A 20,662-nucleotide genomic window follows, 5' to 3' on the forward strand; every position below is an offset into this window, starting at 1 on the left:
AAACATCGAAACCATTTCCTTCTGTTTTAAAAGCAGAATCTTTTCCTTTTCTTGCAGGAAGATGAATTCTGCAGTCTGACCACCTTCCAGCAAGGTTGGGGAAGATTTTAGCTGCCAACCAGTTCAGGGACCTCCTTTATCATCTTAGTTGTGTTTTATTATGGCACGTCTTTGCGTCTGAGATGTACATGTATACAGTCGTGGCTTTAACTTTCTGAATTAAGCAGAACTTGTTTTTAAAAATGAGACCTAGTCAACATTTGAATTGCTATGCAGGTGATACAGAGCTTTATTTATTTATATTATTTATAAAGCCAGATGACACAAATATAAATGACACATATATATAGATATATAAATATAGATATAGTTAGTTATATGTTAACTATCATCGGTGTGCTCTTTTCATGTTTTCTGTCAGAAATGAAAATACAAATCAGTGAGTTGAATGACAGAGTCGGTCATACACATCAAGTCTCCAGCTGATTTGTTTTAGTTGTGTCATTCCTACGTGGGAAAAAAGAGTATTGCAGTTTCCATAGCAACAGAGATGGTGCTGAAGAGTGGGTTGGTGTTGGGTGGCAGAGCGGCAGCGAGGTAGAAGAGGAAAAACAGAGTTTGAGACTGAAGCACTACCTGAGGTCAGAGTGGAACTACGCAGAAGAAGAAAGTGTGAACAGAGGACAGACAGCCTGTTGTCTTTATTCCTCTGCAGTGTACATTCATTCATTCATACGTCAGCCCTGCTTCCCTCTTCTTCTCTTCCCAGGTGGAGGAGCAAACACGCCAGCTGCCTGACTATCTCCTCCCATCACTCCCCCTCCCCCTCCACCCATCTCCTTCTATAGCCGGATAAGGCAGCTACAAAGCAGGCTGACTCGCCATTACAGAGCACGAGATTTGAAGATTGCATCCTGGCATTTCTAATCAGATGCAAGGGGGGATTATCTCGAGGTCTCCTCCATTTTGTGCACAGCTGGGAGCTGCTGAGAAAAAAAGGAGAAAAGGATCGGATGTGCGTGAACGAAGTGGAGTTAGACAGAGAGAGGAGAAGGGGTCACCTGTGGATATGAGGAGGGCTTTCTAAGGAACTGCAACCATCAGCCAACACACAGAAGGAAGAGGACAGAGTCAGCAGCAAGTAGATCACTGTGAAGGTAAGCTGGTTGAAGAAAAGGACCTAACCATCTTTTCTTCTGATACAGGCGCTGCTGTATGAACGGGTTCGACATGTATGCACTTCTTACCACGTCTGTCTGTGCATCATATTCATGCTTCTGTTTCTGTAGAGACACGGCTGTGCAAAAGGATCTGATCTGGTTCAGTTCAGCAGCCTGATGTGTTTCACTTCTTTTCCTTGAATTAGCCAGTATCTGAACATTTCCCATGAGCTATAATTGGAACAATCTAAATGTGTACCACCGCTGACAGCAGGGCTCCTGTGACTTGTATTACAGTGCTTTAAACAAACACGTTCTCATATTAAAGAGATCCAGTCAGCTATTACTGTGACAAAAATAAAGCTGCTGCTATTTTAAAATAATAGTTCACTGTTTAAGGAAGAATAGTGAGTTAAAAAGAAGTAAATTCATCTTCTGTGAGAAGTACAGAAGTGGAATAAAAATGGGGTTGTCGTTTACTAGCGTTGTAACCTTACAGCTTGATTTTGTGTAAGAGGCAAAGAGCCGGTGAAGTTGAGCCTGTGACTAACAGCTACAGAGGATGTGCTTGAAATGTCTGAGTCTCAGTGGTGTGCAGTGACTTTTATACAGGCAAAGATTACAATATGACCTCCATGTTCTCCAATGTGTCCATCAGTGTTAATGTTGGATAGAAAGCAGGTGTAGAACAATGTTTATATGAAGCAGGTTCCATAAAGTGCTTCGAGTCATTTAGCAGATACAAAGCGTAAGACTAATGCTATGAATGATGATGCATGTGTCGTTTAAATGTTCTTTATGTTTGCATAAATATGGATACGAGGGCTTTCACGTTACATTGATCTGGAGAACTCTCACAGATCTGTACAGGTACCATTGCACCATAGCACTGCAGAGTAGATAAAATCCACAAACAGCAGCAGAACATGAACTCCCTCAACAAGATGTACAATATATCAAATTAAAAACACCACCATAAACTAATGAAGAGGCTCACTTTGCACAGAGCTGAATGCTGCAGGTCTTCAGAGAGGGAAAGGATGAAAGCAGAGGCAGGAAGTAACCAAGGACAAATTCTCCGGTTTTTATTAGTTTTTTACAGTTTTTATTATCATGAATTTGCCTTCAAACACCAAACCTTTCTGAACCTATATGAGGAGAACAATAACAGATAAAAGACAACCCTGTTGGTGTCTCCATCACCAGTAGATTTACACTACAAGTCAGAAATGTGGACACACCTTCTCTCCTTGAGCTTCATGAGGTCGTCTCCTGAAACAGTCTTGAAGGAGTTCCCAGAGATGCTGAGCACTTGTTGGTCCTCTTGCCTTCACTCTGCGCTCCATCTCATCCCAAACCGTCTCTACTGAGTTTAGGTCAGGTGACTGTGGAGGCCAGGCCATCCGCCGCAGCACTCCACTCTCCTTGTTGGACAAATAGCCCTCACACAGCCTGGAGGTGTGTTTGGGGTCATTGTGCTGTTGAAGAATAAATGAAGGTCCAACTAAACAACTGGTGACTCGGATGAATTATCCTCAGCAGCAGAGGTGACTCTTGCTCTTCCTTTCCTGGGGCGTCCTCGTGTGAGTCGGTTTCTTCATAGCACTTTTTGCAGTTCTTGCCAAAATCTTAATTCTAACAGCCGTCAAATAGGCTGTCAGCTGTTTACCAACCTGACTTCTGCACAACACAACTCATGGTCCCAACTCCATGAAGAAGGCAAGAAATCCCACCAATGAACCCTGACAGGCTCACAAGTATTGAAACTCAGAACTATTAAACAGGAAGGTGTGTACAAAACAACAATTATGGTTTTATATTATTTATTGCTCTATACTCCAGGGTTAAAGTTGGCTGGGATGACTTGGAAAGACATTCAAGGTGCCAGTGTTAATACGCTTTCTGTTTATTCAAGTTTTTTTTTTTTTTTTTTAGCCCTAAAATGATTATTTTACAGTTCTGTGTCCTGGATAAAACAGAGCGATTCACCCGACGCCTATAAAAAGAACTGAATCAAGGGACCAGTCTATCCTGCCCGAATAGGGTTTATTCAATTAAACTGAATTGAGTAGAATTTCTAAACTATTTAAGGGGGGAAAGGTCACACAATAATAACGTGAAAACAGAAAAACCTCCAACAGTCAGATGACCCCCCCTCGCTTTTCACAGGAAGAACGATCAGGCAGAACCAGACTTAAGAATCGTGGCCATCTGCTGCAACTGGTTAGGGTTAAAGGGAGGATGAGGTGGTGTCCTGGAGCCGGTTCCAGTGAGGGAGCTCGATGATCGGGCTCTACACTGTGGTGAAGCGAGAGCTGAGTGTAAAAGTGAAGCTGCCAGTTAACTGGTCGAGCAGCAGAAAATAGCTTTTCTGAAAGGTGGCTGGATTGGTTGGTTCTCATCAGATGACCGTTATGGAGATAATATAACCAAGTAACCTCACACAGAGCAGAGATACTGGGAACTGTGGATCTAATCTAAGGAAGATTTGGAGTGGTCTGTTACTCTGCGGATCAGGCAGAGGCAAAAGTGGCCAGAGGCAGTTGCCATGGCAATCCCTCCCCAGGTTACCAAGTCCAGCTTTAGGGAATGAAAACTAATTTCTCTAAAGGGGAAATATTCCAAGCTTGTATGTGAAAATACCACGAGATATGAGAAATGAGAAACACTATTTATTCTATAGTTATAACCAGTGTTGGGTAAGTTACTTTAAAAAAGTAATTAATTACTAATTACTTAGTCAATATTGTATTTAAAATACTTATCTAATTACTATGTCTGAAAAGTAACTTAATTACTAAATAAGTAATTTAACTAAATACTTCTTAAAATCCCGATAAATCTCGAGTGGCAAACAATAGAAATTAAACTCTTTAAATAATATTTTTTTAAAGACGGAGACTCTACAGCAGCTGTAGCATCTCTTCCACAGTGTCGCCTGCAGTCATTCTTTAAGCTCACCTTCAGACGCTTTCTGTGCTGCTGAAGTAAAATCAGGTTTTGCTGCTTAGCAGCAGTTGCCGCGGTGATGGATGATGAACAAGGATCACTCAGAAGTGTTCGTCTCTGCTCTGTGTCAGCTTCAGTAGATTACTCGTGCTATGAACAGCGGCCGATAGTTTTTACATATTACTGTAATGTTCTTGTCTGCTTGTTTCAGAAAAGTGAAGAGACGGGAATATTTTCATAAAACAGCCACTCGCTTCAGTCCGACAGCTTAGAAAAACGACTGTGCAGCAAACTGGTGTGAAATGACGCGTAGCTGCACTACAGCGATGTTAAAGAGTTTACTTCTACGTTTAGAAGATAAATGATTGAAATTAAATAATTATATTCAGCGAGTTTAATTATTTTACAATGTAACGCAAGCACATTGTAAGTAACTGTAATTAAAATACCTAAAAATGAACAGTAATCAGTTACTCTACTTTTTCAGTGGAAAAGTAATTTAATTACAGTAACGTGTTACACCCAACACTGGTTAGAAATTGTCAATATAAAATTGTACTTAGTAGTCAGTATAATCTTTTAGTGATAGAAGTTTGCATATTATAGAATACTGCATGATGACCCTTTTATGACTGTTGTTGGAATCAAGACTTGCTTTATAAATTCTTTCTCACAGTGATAATAGCTGAGCAAGCTGTTATTTCACTCCTGCCAGGAAGAGGAGAGCTGGATACTTTTATCTGCAAGAAGAGGGGCCACGTCCTTCAGAATAACACACACACACACACACCTGAACCACTCTTATCTTCACTCCCTACATACTAACATTCCTCTGTTAATGAATAGACGTATTCACTGTTGTATTACTTTTGTATATAAATAAAGGCAAGTGCAGGAACAGGGTGCACATTCACAGGGCCCCCACTCTGGTGTGAGCCTTCTGTCGCCCTTGCAAGTAAAAACTGCAGCGTCTGTGTGTTTCTACCTTTCTAAGCTGAAGAAGTGTCTTTAGAATAAATCTCTTGACAGAAATAATTTGTGGAGCACACAGTCGTCGGGGGGAATCTAATAAGCATCTAATGTGCATTATAATTACGATAGTAAAAACACAGCACGGTGGTTAGCACTGTTGCCGCACAGCAAGAAGGTCCTGAGTTCAATTCCACCATCAGGCCGGGGTCTTTCTGTGTGGAGTTTGCATGTTCTCCCCGTGTTTGTGTGGGTTCCCTCCAGGTACTCCGGCTTCCTCCCACCATCCAAAGACGTGCAGTTTGTGGGGATAGGTTAATTGGAAAATCCAAATTGCCATTAGGTGTGAATGGTTGTCTGTCCCTGTGTGTTGGCCCTGCGACAGACTGGCGACCTGTCCAGGGTGTGCCCCGCCTCTCGCCCTATGACAGCTGGGATAGGCTCCAGCGCCCCCCGCGACCCTGAAAAGGATAAGTGGAAGCGAATGGATGGATGGATAGTAAAAACATACAAACACAGACAGATTCTGTGTTTTAAAGAAAATAATTAAGAAACAGAATATATTAGATTTATATTTCAAATATGACAAAATGCTGATTTTACGGCAGCAAAATTATTTTATTTCTACAGTTTAAACATTTAATAAGTTTCTATTTCTACATATTCTATTTTATATGTATGACTTAATTTTTTTTGCTCTTATTACTTTATTAATATATCACTAGGAATAAATAATAAGGAAAAGATTGTGGATCAGTTTTTATTGTGGCCATAGTATATACAGTATTCTGGAGAACGTATAAAATCTCACTGTATGTCCGTGTGTGTGTGTGTTTGTGTATAGATTTTTTAAAATTATTACTCAACTATAAAAACAATAACAAACACAACTGCAGTGCTTTGGTTCTATAACATTCTTCTGTCATTACTTTATCATGGATTAGGTGAAACGAGTTTTTAAGGGTGGATAATTAAGTAATAGATCAATGCAATAGCAAACTGTGCCTTGTTGTCAGATGGAAGTGGAGAGTGATGGATCAGAGGAGATGGAAGGAGGAAGAGTGAGTCACAGGCAGAGTCTCGTTTATTTCCCCAGTTTTTTAAAAATCTGTTGCCTTATGGTTTCAAACGCTGTCACCAATATGATTCATATTAGATTCTTGATCAATGTGAGTTGTTGTTATTCAGCCTGGTTCTGTGTGCCCCTGAAACATCTCTGCACAGCGCTGGTGCTCACTTTTATACAACGTTTTCCTGAGTGGATAATCAACCCACTCTGCACTGCTCTACAAGCCTCAAATCCCTGCTTTGTCAGGTGCTGGAAGAAGGCCGGGCGTGCACGTTTGCTGATGGGTGATCAGTCAAATTTAAAATAACAAAAATACAAAAAACACAAAACATGAAAAACAGCAAAAACAAAATGTCAAACATGTCAGTTTTCTGCATAACTCCTTCGCACTCTCTTTCGACCTTCCTCTTCCTGATGCTGCTGTGACGCTGTGCGTGTGATTACCTTAATGACTCTAATATCAGCGGAAAGCACTGAGTCGCTCCTTTCAGAAACCATTGGAATTTTTAAGATTGCACAAACTGTTCAAGATTTGCAGTAGTTTAAAGAAACATTGGAAAAACCTTTAGCTGGTGGCAGGTTAGAGGTTAAAGGATTGCTCACAATGAGCATGTGCAAGAACGGTCACCACAGCAGGTCATCTGCCTTCATTTCACCCCATCCTTACCTTCTTCTCTGGCACACCAACCGTTTGCATCTCCTTCACTACATCCATGGATCTTTTTTGTGGTCTTCCTCGTTTCCTCCTGTTTGCAGCTCCATCTTCAACTTTGTTCAACATATGCACGGTCCTTCTCGTGTACAAGTCCTGGTGGTTTATTAAAAATTGGGTAAACACTGGAAATTTGTAATGATTTGTTACTACAGGACCATGTAGCATTGTAATTCAATTTCAATTCAATTTTATTTATATAGCGCCAAATCACAACAAATGTCGCCTCAAGGCGCTTCATAGATACAGAGAAAAGCCCAACAATCATATGACCCCCTATGAGCAAGCACTTTGGCGACAGTGGGAAGGAAAAACTCCCTTTTAACAGGAAGAAACCTCCGGCAGAACCAGGCTCAGGGAGGGGCGGGGCCATCTGCTGCGACCGGATTTTGAATTCAATTCTGGATTTAACAGGAAGCCAATGAAGGGAAGCCAAAACAGGAGAAATCTGCTCTCTCTTTCTAGTCCCTGTCAGTACTCTTGCTGCAGCATTTTGGATTAGCTGAAGGCTTTTCAGTGAGTTTTTTGGACATCCTGATAATAATGAATTGCAGTAGTCCAGCCTGGAAGTAATAAATGCATGAACTAGTTTTTCAGCGTCACTCTGAGACAGGATATTTCTAATTTTAGAGATGTTGCGCAAATGGAAGAACGCAGTCTTACATATTTGTTTAATATGTGCGTTGAAGGGCATATCCTGGTCAAAAATGACTCCAAGGTTCCTCACAGTGTTACTGGAGGCCAAGGTAATGCCATCCAGAGTAAGAATCTGGTTAGATACCATATTTCTAAGCTTTTCAGCGCCGAGTACAATGACCTCAGTTTTATCTGAGTTAAGAAGCAGAAAGTTAGTGGCCATCCAAGTCTTTATGTCTTTAAGACATTCCTGCAGTTTAACTAATTGGTGTGTGTTATCTGGCTTCATGGACAGATAGAGCTGGGTGTCATCTGCATAGCAGTGAAAATGTATGCTATGTCTTCTAATGATGCTGCCTAGGGGAAGCATGTATAATGTAAACAGAATTGGTCCTAGCACTGAACCCTGTGGAACTCCATAATGTAGCTATTTTAAAAACTCATTTGTGGACTGTGCTTATTTTTTGCACATGATTACAATAAATTCATCTTGTCAGCTGGAAAATAATCACAATTCACTATTGTGAACAAATAAGTATTTTTATTAAATTAAATAATGAATGCAGTATTAAAGTATGCATATATTCTGTTTTCTGTGCTGTCACCTACACAATGTTGTATTTCTTCCTAAAGGTCTTCCATGGCAGAGGCAGGGCGTCCCGTGTCAGAGCTGCATCCAATGGGAGGAACTATTCCACTGCAGCCTATTTTTTCCAGCCCCTCCGTGTTTGACACCACAGACACACCCACACAAGTAACATCACCCTCTGGACTGCCTCAACGACCATGCTACAACTGCCAGGAGAAATCCCCCAGTGAAATCTGTGAAGAACAATGTCATTCAACTCCTACTGCAGCAGAAACTGCTCAACACCAACAAAGCCCATCTGAACACTTCCCGCTCATCATGGCTTCAAATCACCCACTTCGTCCAGTTGTGACAGAAACACTTTCAGACAATTCTGAGATGGTTGTGAACACAAACACGAATCATCCTGAGACCATCAGGACAGAGCAGAATGTGAAGCTGGCCTCCCTGATTGTTCACAGGAGTCACTCAGACACTTTGCCTTTGGCGAAAGCTGAAATTGTTTACCACAGCAGAGACGCGAGCGTCCAAGAGGCTGAGACTCGCTCCATGATGGCTTGCAAGCAGCCCATGCAGCTACATCAGTGCAACACTATTACCACTATTTGCAGTGGAGACTGTAGCTTACAGCATCCTCAGAGGAGAGGTCTCTGCATCTCATCTGATGACGCAGATATCAAAGCGCAGTGTCGAGGAGAAGCCGGCCCTCTTTCCACTAAATGTGACAAGCCACACTGTTGCAGCTCCTATATCCACCATGCCAATTTTGAGGATACATTTGCTGCCTACTGCCATCCGCAGCCTATTCCAGCCCCCTCGCAGATGCTGCCACGTCTGGCAGGCTCCAGTATCCAGCCTCCAGCACCACCTTCTTCAGCAGGAAACCACCTTACACTGCCTCGCCTCTTCTCCTCTGTTAGTGAGACCGGCTTAGATGCCAAACATCTGCTGCGTTGCTGCAATCTGAGCTGCTCCTGGATTAGTTCACTGCCACCTGGTACTGGCCCACAATGCTCCCAAACACACTTAGGTAAAGATGACTGGTGCAGTACGACAACTGGCCAAGAAAGAATCACAACACGTGACATGGGAACTATGACAGCCCAAAAAGTTCTGAGAGATATCGGGGTGCAGACGAATCAGACCACCGGTTCTCATCTGTTCCCTCAGATCTATCTGGCAGAAGCTAACAAGCGTAAGATGTCTCCTAGCCAGACTGACAGCAACAGAGACAAAAAAGCAAGTGGTGCACCTAAGTCCCCAGTCAAGGAAGTGAAGTGGGATGCAGAAGGGATGACATGGGAGGTGTACGGGGCCTCCGTGGACCCTGAGGAGCTGGGTCTCGCCATCCAGAAACACCTTGAGCTGCAGATCAAGGAGACAGCAAACCGTGCGGCCAAGCTCTCACAGCAAAACCCCTCCCAGCAAGTCAGGAATGCTGGCTGTCACAGAAAGAGGAGGATGATGGGCTACCTCCAATCTCCGGCTTGCTGCAGTTGCAGCTCTGCAGCTGTTGATTAACTGAGCACCTGACAGATGGACAGGACCTGAACACTGTGCTTAGCAGCCACAAGGGCTGCTCATAGCGTCAACCTCAAATGTCTGGATGATATAAGACAAACCTCTAAACCAAATTGAATGAAAAAACATAAAGTGATCCTTATTCAAATATTGTAAAGATTATGAAAGCCTGACAATGATTAAAGATCACTATGAAAAAGAAAATGTTAAAAAGAAATAAAACAAAAATAACAACAAATTTTTGTTCCATCATTTCTTAGTGAAATATTACCCAGGGACATATTTATCTCTTGGTGGATGCAGACGTCATTCATCAACAGTCCATAATATGCTTCTGTGCACTATTACTGTTAATTAAATTGGTGTTTAGCTCAGTCAACACTTAAATCTAGGGATGGGTATCGTTTAGGTTTTATCCGATACCGGTGCCAAACCGGTACTTTTGAAACTGTGCCGGTGCTTAAAGAATGGAGAACACAAAATTGGTCCAAAAACCTCTCATGTTCAGCTGTTTTTTTGTAAAAAGATAACAATGTTAGCCTTTTCTGCAGCTATGGGGCATATATGGTATCACTCTTGGCTGGAAGCAGCTTAATCAATGGAAAAAACACAAACTTTGTCCAAAAACCTCTCATGTTTAACTGTTTTCCACTTTTTCTTTGGTCATTTTAGCCTTTTTGTCCAGGGTGAAGGGAGTATCTGCCATCAAACAAGAAGACAGCCGCATGTAGCTATGATGGTGTTTGCTAGTTCACCTTACATGCATTAATGTAATAACGTGGTTAGCCTACTCAACGTAAATTACACACGAACAACATTAAGCTACTCACGCAGAGAAGAACGGCTGCTGCTGCATCATCATCCTCATCATTTCTGCTACACTGGCAGGGCTAGGGGCCAGGACTCTACTCTTTGGGTTTTTGGGGGACGTTGCTAACTCCGGGTCGATAACAGGCACCACACCCGCAGTAGATGTGCTCGGTGTGAGGTCTCGCAGCAAGCTATCAAATACGGCGCATTTCTCGGCTTTTAAAAAAAACACTATGCGTCGCCAGGTGTTTCATCAGATTTGAGGTGTTACCTCCTTTGACAGTATCACAGTATCACCTTAAAGCACTTGTTGCAGCTGCTGAGTTTGCATCTTTTGCTGTGAAGTACAGCCAGACTTTGACCGCTTCGCCTTGGGCATTTTTAATCTGTAGCTCTGCTCTAAAAGAACGTACGTACCTGGACCCGCCTACTATCCTCGGAAACGTAAAATGATTGGCTAGAATCTAAAGTGTATCACAGCTCAGGAAAAAAAGCACCGAAATGTGCGCTGCTTTTCGGTCTGGTTACTACCGTTTATGACAGAACCGATACCGTTACCCATCCCTACTTAAATCTCTTTTCACTGCCAGTTTTGCACAAACAGTACTCTGACCAACTTCTCAATAACATTCATTCTTTTGGAGTTAACAGACTCCATGATAGCTCTCTGGGAAACTGCTAAAACTTACGTTTCACCTCTTTAATGCTGCATTTTTATCGGTCATTAAAATTGTCAAAATGTTTTCATCTAATCTAGTTCTAGCTGTTGAGCTGAATCTCCACCTTTTATTAAGAGTGTTTCATGAATGAAAATGAAAAGTGCCTGAAGTTCCCCATATCTTAATATAATAATAACTCACAACTGCACAGTGGTGTGTAAAACACATAGTGAGTGAAGGTTATCAACGCATCAAGTTAACCCAGCGTTTCCACATCATATGACCCTTCTACAGAAAATGATCCCTATGAGTGCCACCTTCTCAGAGATGTTATCAAACTGTGATAAAAAAAAAATCTGAAGATCAAAAGCATATACCAATAAAATGCAACACTTTTGTAAAAAGGATACAATACACAATAAGATTGTAATTAATTTAAATACAGTCCCACAGCCTGATAAAGGAGATGTGGAAATCACGTCAGTTTGTCACAGATCAAAGTAAAATGGTAAATGGCCTTTATTTGTATAGCGCTTTACTAGCACTAAGGACCCCAAAGCGCTTTACACAACCAGTCATTCACACACACATTCACACACTGGTGATGGCAGCTACATTGTAGCCACAGCCACCCTGGGGCGCACTGACAGAGGCGAGGCTGCCGGACTCTGGCGCCACCGTGCCCTCTGACCACCACCAGTAGGCAACGGGTGAAGCGTCTCGCCCAAGGACACAACGACCGAGTCCAAGCCGGGGCTCGAACCGGCAACCTTCTGATTACAAGGCAAACTATAAATGTGACAGATTAACAAAAAACTCCCCGAGAATCTCTAACACACATCGCACTCCCAGACAATTTTAAACCAAAAGTCGAAATATAACCTGTAACCAACAGTTTTAGTTTTTACTTCTTTATCTACAGACTCTGCTGTTTATGGTACAAGAGTAAAGATTACATGTAAAAACACAGAAGTTGTGCAAGTACATAGCAGATGTCCTGTTTCAGGATCTGATATGAAAGCTTTTAGAACAATAAAAATATTGCAATGTTTGCTGCTAACAGAGAAAGCATTGCATTAAAAATCTACATTATTATTTGTTGCAGATGCTCTTTAGTGAAACATAAAGACATTACATATTATTAAACTTCAGGCTCTCCTGCTGTTTGTATCCCTCGGACCTCTGTGCTCAAAGGAATATTACGACCACATTAAGAAAAAAAAAATATTATTGATCATTATGAGAATAGATTCAACATTTCTAGATTAACTTCAAAATAATATTTTGAGAGTAAAGTTGAAATGTGGAGATTAAAGTCTTCTAGAAAACGCTTTGTGTACATGAGTTTGTGATCATACTGCAGAATTGTTTTTAGTTAGAAGGAAATCATTTCCTTGTAAGAGCTCTGAAAAGATTGCAGAAAGCTGCATCTGGTCAGAAGGAAGAACACACGACTGTGTGCAAAATGAAATACCTGGCATTGGACAGACGCAAGCATAATGATGGTTTACACCCTCAAGCAATAAACACGATGTATGTAGTATCACAAGACCCAATACAATAGATGACGAAGTTGTTTCCCTAACTCAGGGGTAGGCAACTCCAGGCCTCGAGTGCCGGTGCCCTGCAGGTTTTAGATTGCACCCTGGGTTAACACACCTGAAACAAATGATCAGTTCATTACTAGCCTCTGGAGAACTTCAAGAAATGCTGAGGAGTCATTTAGCCCTTTAAATCAGCTGTGTTGGATCAAGGACACATCTAAAACCTCCAGGACACTGGCACTCGAGGCCTGGAGTTGCCTACCCCTGCCCTAACTCATCTATGCATGGCATTTTCTAGAGCAGGGGAGTCAAATTCAAGGCCTCGAGGGCCGGTGTCCTGCAGGTTTTAGATGTGTCCTTGATCCAACACAGCTGATTTAAATGGCTAAACGACCTCCTCAGCATGTCTTGAACTTCTCCAGAAGCCTGTTAATGAACTAATCATGTGATTAAGGTGTGTTGACCCACGGTGAGATCTAACACCTGCAGGGCACCGGCCCTCGAGGCCTGCAGTTCGACATCCCTGGCTTAAAATGACAACTGCAGTCTCCACATTTCAACTTTTTTCTCAAAATAGTATTTTAAGCTTAATCTCAAAATTCCGTCTTTAATCTGAAAATTAACACTTTTTTAAAACTGAATGTGTCCCTAATACTCTGTCAGACATGGAATGGTGACACTATTTTCTGGAGAATTGATTGGTCAGTAGGCAATGATTTCCAAACCTACTCCAGAGCAGGTTACCATGGCAATTTACCCAAGGTTGACCCTGATGTTACCTGGATAAGTCAAAACCCCGGTCCATAGTGTCAGGCTCTGGCCCTAAAAATATAACACTGCGCAGACATGGATCAATATTTTGCAGAGATAAATAGTTTTTTTTAGATTGATGAGACATGTGCCATTTTATTTAACTTTTTAATATTGTTAATGATAATTAAACAATGTGTATATATTATTATTTAACACAGTACACGCAACTAAAATGCGTTAATCTGACACATTTTTAACACAAAAATCTCACCTACTTCTTCAGATTTCAGTGGTTTCAGTATCAGGAGTGTATACGGAGAGCTGAGCCAGAGGTTTGATCTGTGTGGCCTGGCAGCAGGTCGTCAGATGAAGGGATTTTTTATTTAAAAAGGGTCTGCCTGCACCAATCACATGTTGAATAAATAAACAAAAACAAGCACCCGCTCAGCATCAGCTAGGAGCGCGTGCACCTGGACCAAACCAAATCATGAAATAAGGATGGGGGAGACGCCAAAAACTAAAGCGCTAAAGCGGAAATCAAGACTTGAAACCAGATCATTGTTAAACGACTGACTTTTACTCGGTGCACAGTTCATCCACCGAGTTCTTTTTCGTAGGCTGATGTTGACCTTTGCGTCTATCACCACCATATCAACCACAAAGAACTGATTATTGATAACCGATAACCACACGGTGCCTCCGAGAGCTACTGACGAATGACTGCAGTTTTTATTCATCACTCAGTGTGAACTGGCGCAAAGTCCATGAACGCTGTGCAGTGTGAGCGTACTGTGAAAAATACCCGATGCTGCAATTTTGATCTTGTCTACCGTATATGAGCCAAATTTCTCCGCGTGCGTATCAAAGAGAAACCCCCTGACTCACACAGCTGCTGATGGAGAGAACCACTACTGTACCGTGAAGGAGGAGGGCGGAGCCAAAGACTCCCCGCCCACTCGGCAAAATGGCAGCCAGCATGGAGAACGTGGAAGAAATTCGGAATCGAGTAATATTGGGAGAATTTGGTGTGACGAATGTAAGTGCGGCTGTGATCGTGGATTCGGAGAGGCACAGCATGTCCTCTGTGGGGTGGTGAGGCTCTGACTGACACGCCTTCACTGATACGCGTATTTGACACGGACTGCATTGATATTACTTAATGAGCACTTATTATAATATACAACAATCATACATCCTCCAAAGTTTCAGGAGTGATGCGTCATAATAAGAAGTGTTTGTGAACTAAAAATCAGCAACGTGGGATCCTGTTTGTCCGTGATTTACACAGGGGGAACAAAGTGTGGCAGGAGCAGCCTGATATTATTTGTATCCCGCTATAACTTCGTTGTATAAAGAGCTCACATCTCAGAAATGTCAGGAGTAGTCAGTCATTATAAGAAGTGTTTGTAAACTAAGAATCAACAATGTGGGAGACTGTTTGTCTGTGATTTGGACAGTCCAGCGTGGGCTCCCGACGCAGGGGAAACACATTCTGTCCGGGATAACTAGTTTGTCACGACACCTGATCACACTTGTGGACCTGTGTGCTGTTGTTGTCTCTTATTACTCTCAGCCATTATTTATCTGTTAGGTTCATACTACGGATTTCCCTGGAAACTACCCCGGATATGACGACACTTGGAACGTGGAGAAATTTCAAAAGGTAAAATGTTGTCGCTGCGGTGGGCCTGTAAACGCTGGGAGGACGAATGTCATCAGTTTTCTTCTGTAAGTCTCACATGGCTTTTGTGCGCTCTTGGGAATGATGCACAAGCCTGAGCTGCTGATCCGGCTTGTTTGGAGTCTTCACAGGGATCTGCTCTTCTTACTGGCCAGTTTGGTCCATAAGTGTCCAAAATGTGTATAAATGTTTGCACAGCAACAGATTTGTAATTTCACCTGTGCACACCACCACATTTCATTTTTAATCAAGTAATCGAGATGCGACTGAAGTGCAGACGTTCAGTAGTAACGTAAAGCATTTAACCAAAGTACTGCCTTTAACACACACACGGTCATAATTACTCTAAGCATCATTCTTGATTCAACGCCAGCAGAACCTTTAGGTATGTTAGTCACCTAATTTTCCTTACATTTGTCTGTCCACCAGGAAAAAGTATTGAATGTGTATTTGGACAAAGATGCGTACAGACTAGAGCGACTAACGTGCTAAATAAAAGACGCGTGCTTCGCTTGTGCCTTTAACAAATGGAGCTCTCCTGTTTCTTTGCAGAACTTCAGAATCGACATCGTGCAACTTGATGAAAACAGTATGGAGTTCGACATGGTGGGGATCGATGCAGCCATTGCCAACGCCTTCAGAAGGATCTTACTGGCAGAGGTGAGCTTGTTGTGTTGTGTCACTACGGTGTCAGACCTGTTCTTGAACTTTCAGTATGTGAATTTAGACATTTAGTTTATTCATTTTATGCAAATATATTTTGAAAGCTGCTAATTATTATTTTGTTTTTTTAGGTGCCTACTATGGCTACAGAAAAGGTGTTCATCTATAGTAACACCTCCATTGTCCAAGACGAAGTCCTGGCCCACAGATTGGGCCTCATCCCCATCAAAGCTGACCCTCGTCTGTTTGAGTACAGAAACTCTGGTAAAACATCATATATCACTCACCCATAAGGCAGTCGACACCAATGCTCATTTTATCCCACTGTGTCATCTTCTTGTCATGTGACAAAGCGCCGGTTTAGATAACATCTTGCTCAGTCATAAGTCTGAGAATAAAGAGTTTTCCTGATATGCTGCAGAAACTTGACAATGAGCCTGACCTCAGCTGTACTGAGCATCTGAAACGGATACGACGGAGAGGTCATGCCTGCTTCCTACTTATGCCATGTTCTAGTTGCCTCGTTCATTCATGCGTTATGAGCATTAGTACCTTTAGGAGGATCTAATGTGGAGTCAGTCATCTGTCCGCAGCTTTGTGCTGTGAATGAAAGACTAAATAATCACTTTTTATAATTTCATGAGCTGCAAATTTCCAGTGTCTCCTGCACTTGGTTTAACAGTGATGATGTGCAGCATGTTAAGCCACATGTTTAAAACGCTGCTTTGGTTTTTTTAGGGGAGGAGTCTGCAGAGGAAGAGGGTTCAGAAATAGACACAATTCAACTGCAGCTGAAGATTAAGTGCAGCAGGAATCCCAGAGCAAGCAAAGACTCATCAGACCCACGAGAGCTGTACTTAAACCACATGGGTGGGTATTTTTAGGTGTCACAAAACGGTGCAGATATCTTAGTTAAAAAAAAAGTATTCCTGTCTAATTGCAGATATCTGCTCTGTCCACTTTGATCTGCTCACAGTTTATTCCAAGGACATAAAGTGGGTCCCCATTGGGAACCAGGCAGACGTGTTTGCAGACTGCTGTATTGCGCCTGTGCATGATGACATTCTGATAGCTCAGCTACGACCGGGACAAGAGCTGGACATCGTCATGCACTGTGTCAAAGGAATTGGTAAGCTTGATCTCAGTGCTGAAGATAGAGACACTAAACAGGCAAACAGAAACAGGAGCATTATTATTTACATTAAAATAACAATGTATTATTTCTATTGGCTGGACAGAGATGCTCATGATACATTGTTACATTATATTAAATTACTTTTACTGTTTTTGTATGTACTGTAATAAACATGAACTTTCTGACATGTAACTATTAATTTCATCAAACTGATATTAAGAAACAAACCATTGGGATATATGTGTTACATCTGGCTCAAGGAACAACATTATACAATTGTGTTTTAAACCATCTTTGATTTAACAACATTTTATATGTTGAAGTGCTTCCATGTCACACTTTATTGGTTTGGGATACACGTGGTCCCATTAGGGTTTGAATCCACTGGTCGGTCAGGGGCGTCCTCAGTTTGCATGCTCTTCCTGTGTGTGTGGGTTCTCTCAAGGTACGCTGGCTCCCTCCCACAGTCCAAAGATGTGTATGCGCACGCATTAATTGGCAACACTGAATCGGCTGGATTACACTTTGCTGCGGACATCGACACGAGCAGCTGGAGGCCAGATTCCTGAATAGTATTTCCTGTTATATTTCTTTGAATTTGTTGTTGGGTTGTAATGTAAATTCTCAGCAGATGAGTACATACAGTCACAAAAAAAGGCCTGGCCAACGGACATCTGTGTGGACCCTCATACTACTGAAGCATGGAGGAGAGGGGGTGTGATGGTGTGGGGGTGCTTTGCTGGTGACACTGTTGGGGATTTACTCAAAATTACCTAAACCCAGTGGAGATGGTTTGGGATGAGATGGAGCGCAGAGTGAAGGCCAAAGAACCAACAAGTGCTCAGCATCTCTGGGGACTCCTTCAGGACAAGAGAAGCATTTCAGGGAATGCGTGACAAGCAGAGCAAAGCAAAGCGTGACTGTGTTGAAGAACCTAAAATATCAAACATGTTTTGAGTTATTTCACACTTTTTTGTTTACTATATAATTCCAAATGTGTCCATTGTGTTTTGAGACTTTCAGTGAGATGTGTGTGTTTGTAGGGCTTTGTGCTTTAGATAGGTGTGTGCACCACATGGTGGCGTACAGGAGTGGCTGACTTTTTCCATAATATCACGTTCTGGCTGCAGGGAGTTCAATTACAAGATGAAATGTGAGTTAACAGGTGAGCCTGGGTATGTGGCTGGTGCACTACTAAAACATCTCAAGCTAAAGACGGAATGTTTTCAGGCTGTGCTGAAGTGAATTTGCCCGGATACATACTACTTGGATGTTATCAGTCCAAATAACGGGATAGTCTGTAAACAGTGTTTTCTGCTGCCTAATGATAAAGTGTGTTCTCTGTTGTGTGTTTAGGCAAAGACCATGCCAAGTTCTCCCCAGTGGCCACAGCGAGTTACCGCCTCCTCCCAGAGATCACCCTCCTGGAGGTGGTGGAGGGAGAGAAGGCGGAGCGATTAAAACAGTGCTTCTCACGAGGAGTTATAGACCTGGAAGATATTAATGGTAAGAGTGGCTTCACTTAAATTCAACAAGTTACATTGTATTAACCTGCAATCAGTCACCTGATGCTGTGAATGTTATCACATTTTTTGTGTATTTAAGGGACAAAGGTTGCCAAAGTTGTGAACAGTCGCCTGGATACATGCAGCCGCGAAGTCCTCCGACACAGTGATCTGAAGAATGTGGTGAAGCTTGGACGAGTGCGAGACCATTTCATCTGTACGTTCATGTGTAGCTGCTATAAGACACCATGCAAACTCACTGATAAAAATGCAAATATTCCTTTTACAGTGGCCTAGCCCCTCCTGAAATCACGAATCAGTGCCCTCTCTTTGTTTATTCTGTCTGTAACAGAGTCAGTTTAAGAGAGATACGTCTCTATGCTGTGAAACCACTGCTGCTTTATTCAAGGGGTCGATCCATACCTGAAATGATAAATGATAATGAGTCTTGGTGTTGGACAGATGTGCATTCACTTGTATGCTAAAATATATCTGTACTGATTATTAGTCAGTGTTCTTTTCGGTGCTTACCCCTCGGCCAGAATAAGCTGATTGGTTGTTGTAGTCACCCTACTGGGTGGGCGACGTGGACACTTGAGTTTGTGATTGCATTACTCACCTAGAGTTGTGAAATTGATACCATAGGTGCATCTACTAAAACCCTCGGACGAGTTCAAATCTCAGTGACCGCAAACTTAAAGCCAGGGGTCAGAGGTCGAGTTTTCTGAAAATCTTTTGAATGAGATAACTCAGGACCCCGTGGGGCTGCACGGCGTTAAAGCATTAGCACGGTTAGCTCGTTAACACGTTAGCGCCGGTGATCCGCGCTAACTTGCTAACAGAGATTTGCCACGTTAATGCGGTTATGTCGTAAACGTCATTTTAACAAGATTAACGCTGACAGCACTCATTTCTACACTTGCACAGACTTTGAATACGTGCATCAGTGTCTTTACACTATTTTAGCCCATGGATGTTTTTTCTTTTGCAGTTACAGTGGAATCCACCGGGATCCTGCCTCCAGACGTCTTAGTCACAGAGGCGATTAAGGTCCTCATGGCTAAATGTCAGAGGTTTCTCAATGAACTGGACTCGACTGTTATGGAATGAAAGGATGACGGAGCAGCTCGTCAGACCTCGGATGGTTGCTGTCAGTGGAATGACTGTGTTCAAATATTCTATACTGATAAAGGGTACACAGAAATTTCAAAATGTAGGTGTTTTGTTGGTATCATCTGAGTATGTATATACAGCTTTGTCTGGTATTTTGTATACTTTCCATTAAACGAATGTTGAATTGAAGACAAACATCTTAATATTATTGACTGTCAGAGCACTTTCCACTTTTTTTCCTTTTCTAAATAAAATAGCATTAACTGTTTAGGAATTACAGCTATTTTTATCCACAGTTCTCCATCGTTAGAGGCTCAAAAACAAATTGGACAGTTGACTGACAATGAGATCCAAAGAGATTTCAGTCCAAATGAAGGAGACCACCATGAGATCTATTTTGTTTTCTAGCTTCTCAGAGAGAAAAACACTGCAGGAATGCCAAACTCATTGTTAAAAAAGGAACTCGCTGCCAACAGGTCCAGAAGACCACAGAAGTGGATGTACTTAGTAAAGTAAAAGGAGGTATGTTTATCGTGGCCAAAATCTGCAATCAAGAGAAATTACTGTTTATTTTCTAGAAGGAGAATCCCAGATCAGACTACCAGGAAGCATGTAAACAGTTCTGGTAAAGAATGTTTGGACAGATTAAGCTGGGAGGAGAGAAACAACTCTTGATTGGACACCACATGTATCAAATATGATGGAGGCAGTGTAATGGCATAGGTATGTATGGTTGACAGTGGGATGAGGTCAGTAGTGCTTATTGATTGTGTGATCGAAGTATCAGGATGTATTATGAAACACACAAAACTATGTCCTCTGATTCAGTCAAATGCTACAAAACTGACAGAGCTTTACATGGATAGTGACCCAAAGCAAAATGGAAACCGAACCAAAGACTTTCTTAAGGCAAAGAAATGGGATATTTTTCTAGACTAGACTACAAAAACCTTTCCTTACATTTAAAATTGTATTAGTTTGTCCAGTTACTTTTAAGCTTTGATAATGGGTGACTGTATAAAATGTAACTCATAAACAGTTACAGAACTTCTGTTGAGCCCTTTGAGTCTAAAAGTGTGCACTTTTGTCCCGTCTTCACAGTGTGATTTCAAATTCACCATTGTGGTCCGCACAGGCAGAACTATGAAAAACATACCATTGACCAAACTGTATGCACCACTGTCCAAAAGTTGT

General features: G+C 42.0%; 2 protein-coding genes across 2 annotated transcripts; both read left to right on the top strand.

The window, feature by feature from the left end:
• Positions 1-376: 376 nt before the first annotated feature.
• Positions 377-10,668, top strand: LOC146504793 (uncharacterized). The gene is made up of 2 exons (XM_085182392.1): positions 377-1,157; positions 8,129-10,668. The coding sequence occupies exon 2, from the start codon at positions 8,136-8,138 to the stop codon at positions 9,603-9,605; it is 1,470 nt and encodes a 489-aa protein (XP_085038518.1). The 5' UTR covers positions 377-1,157; positions 8,129-8,135; the 3' UTR covers positions 9,606-10,668.
• A 3,195-nt stretch (positions 10,669-13,863) lies between these two features.
• Positions 13,864-19,663, top strand: polr1c (RNA polymerase I and III subunit C). The gene is made up of 9 exons (XM_085182394.1): positions 13,864-14,407; positions 14,963-15,034; positions 15,605-15,712; positions 15,847-15,979; positions 16,454-16,585; positions 16,692-16,844; positions 18,207-18,356; positions 18,456-18,572; positions 19,347-19,663. Exons 1-9 carry the CDS (start codon positions 14,336-14,338, stop codon positions 19,463-19,465), a joined length of 1,056 nt encoding a protein of 351 aa, XP_085038520.1. The 5' UTR covers positions 13,864-14,335; the 3' UTR covers positions 19,466-19,663.
• Positions 19,664-20,662: the final 999 nt, after the last annotated feature.

The sequence above is a fragment of the Neolamprologus multifasciatus genome, chromosome 13 (assembly GCF_963576455.1).
Source record: "Neolamprologus multifasciatus chromosome 13, fNeoMul1.2, whole genome shotgun sequence".
NCBI classification, from domain to species: Eukaryota; Metazoa; Chordata; class Actinopteri; order Cichliformes; family Cichlidae; genus Neolamprologus; species Neolamprologus multifasciatus.

Excerpts from the sequence above, each read along its gene's own strand:
- polr1c (XM_085182394.1), top strand. The coding sequence starts at position 14,336 with ATGGCAGCCAGCATGGAGAACGTGGAAGAAATTCGGAATCGAGTAATA. Across the intron at positions 15,035-15,604 it reads ACGTGGAGAAATTTCAAAAG|AACTTCAGAATCGACATCGT; the intron begins GTAAAATGTTGT and ends GTTTCTTTGCAG. Across the intron at positions 15,713-15,846 it reads GAAGGATCTTACTGGCAGAG|GTGCCTACTATGGCTACAGA; the intron begins GTGAGCTTGTTG and ends TTGTTTTTTTAG.
- LOC146504793 (XM_085182392.1), top strand. The coding sequence starts at position 8,136 with ATGGCAGAGGCAGGGCGTCCCGTGTCAGAGCTGCATCCAATGGGAGGA.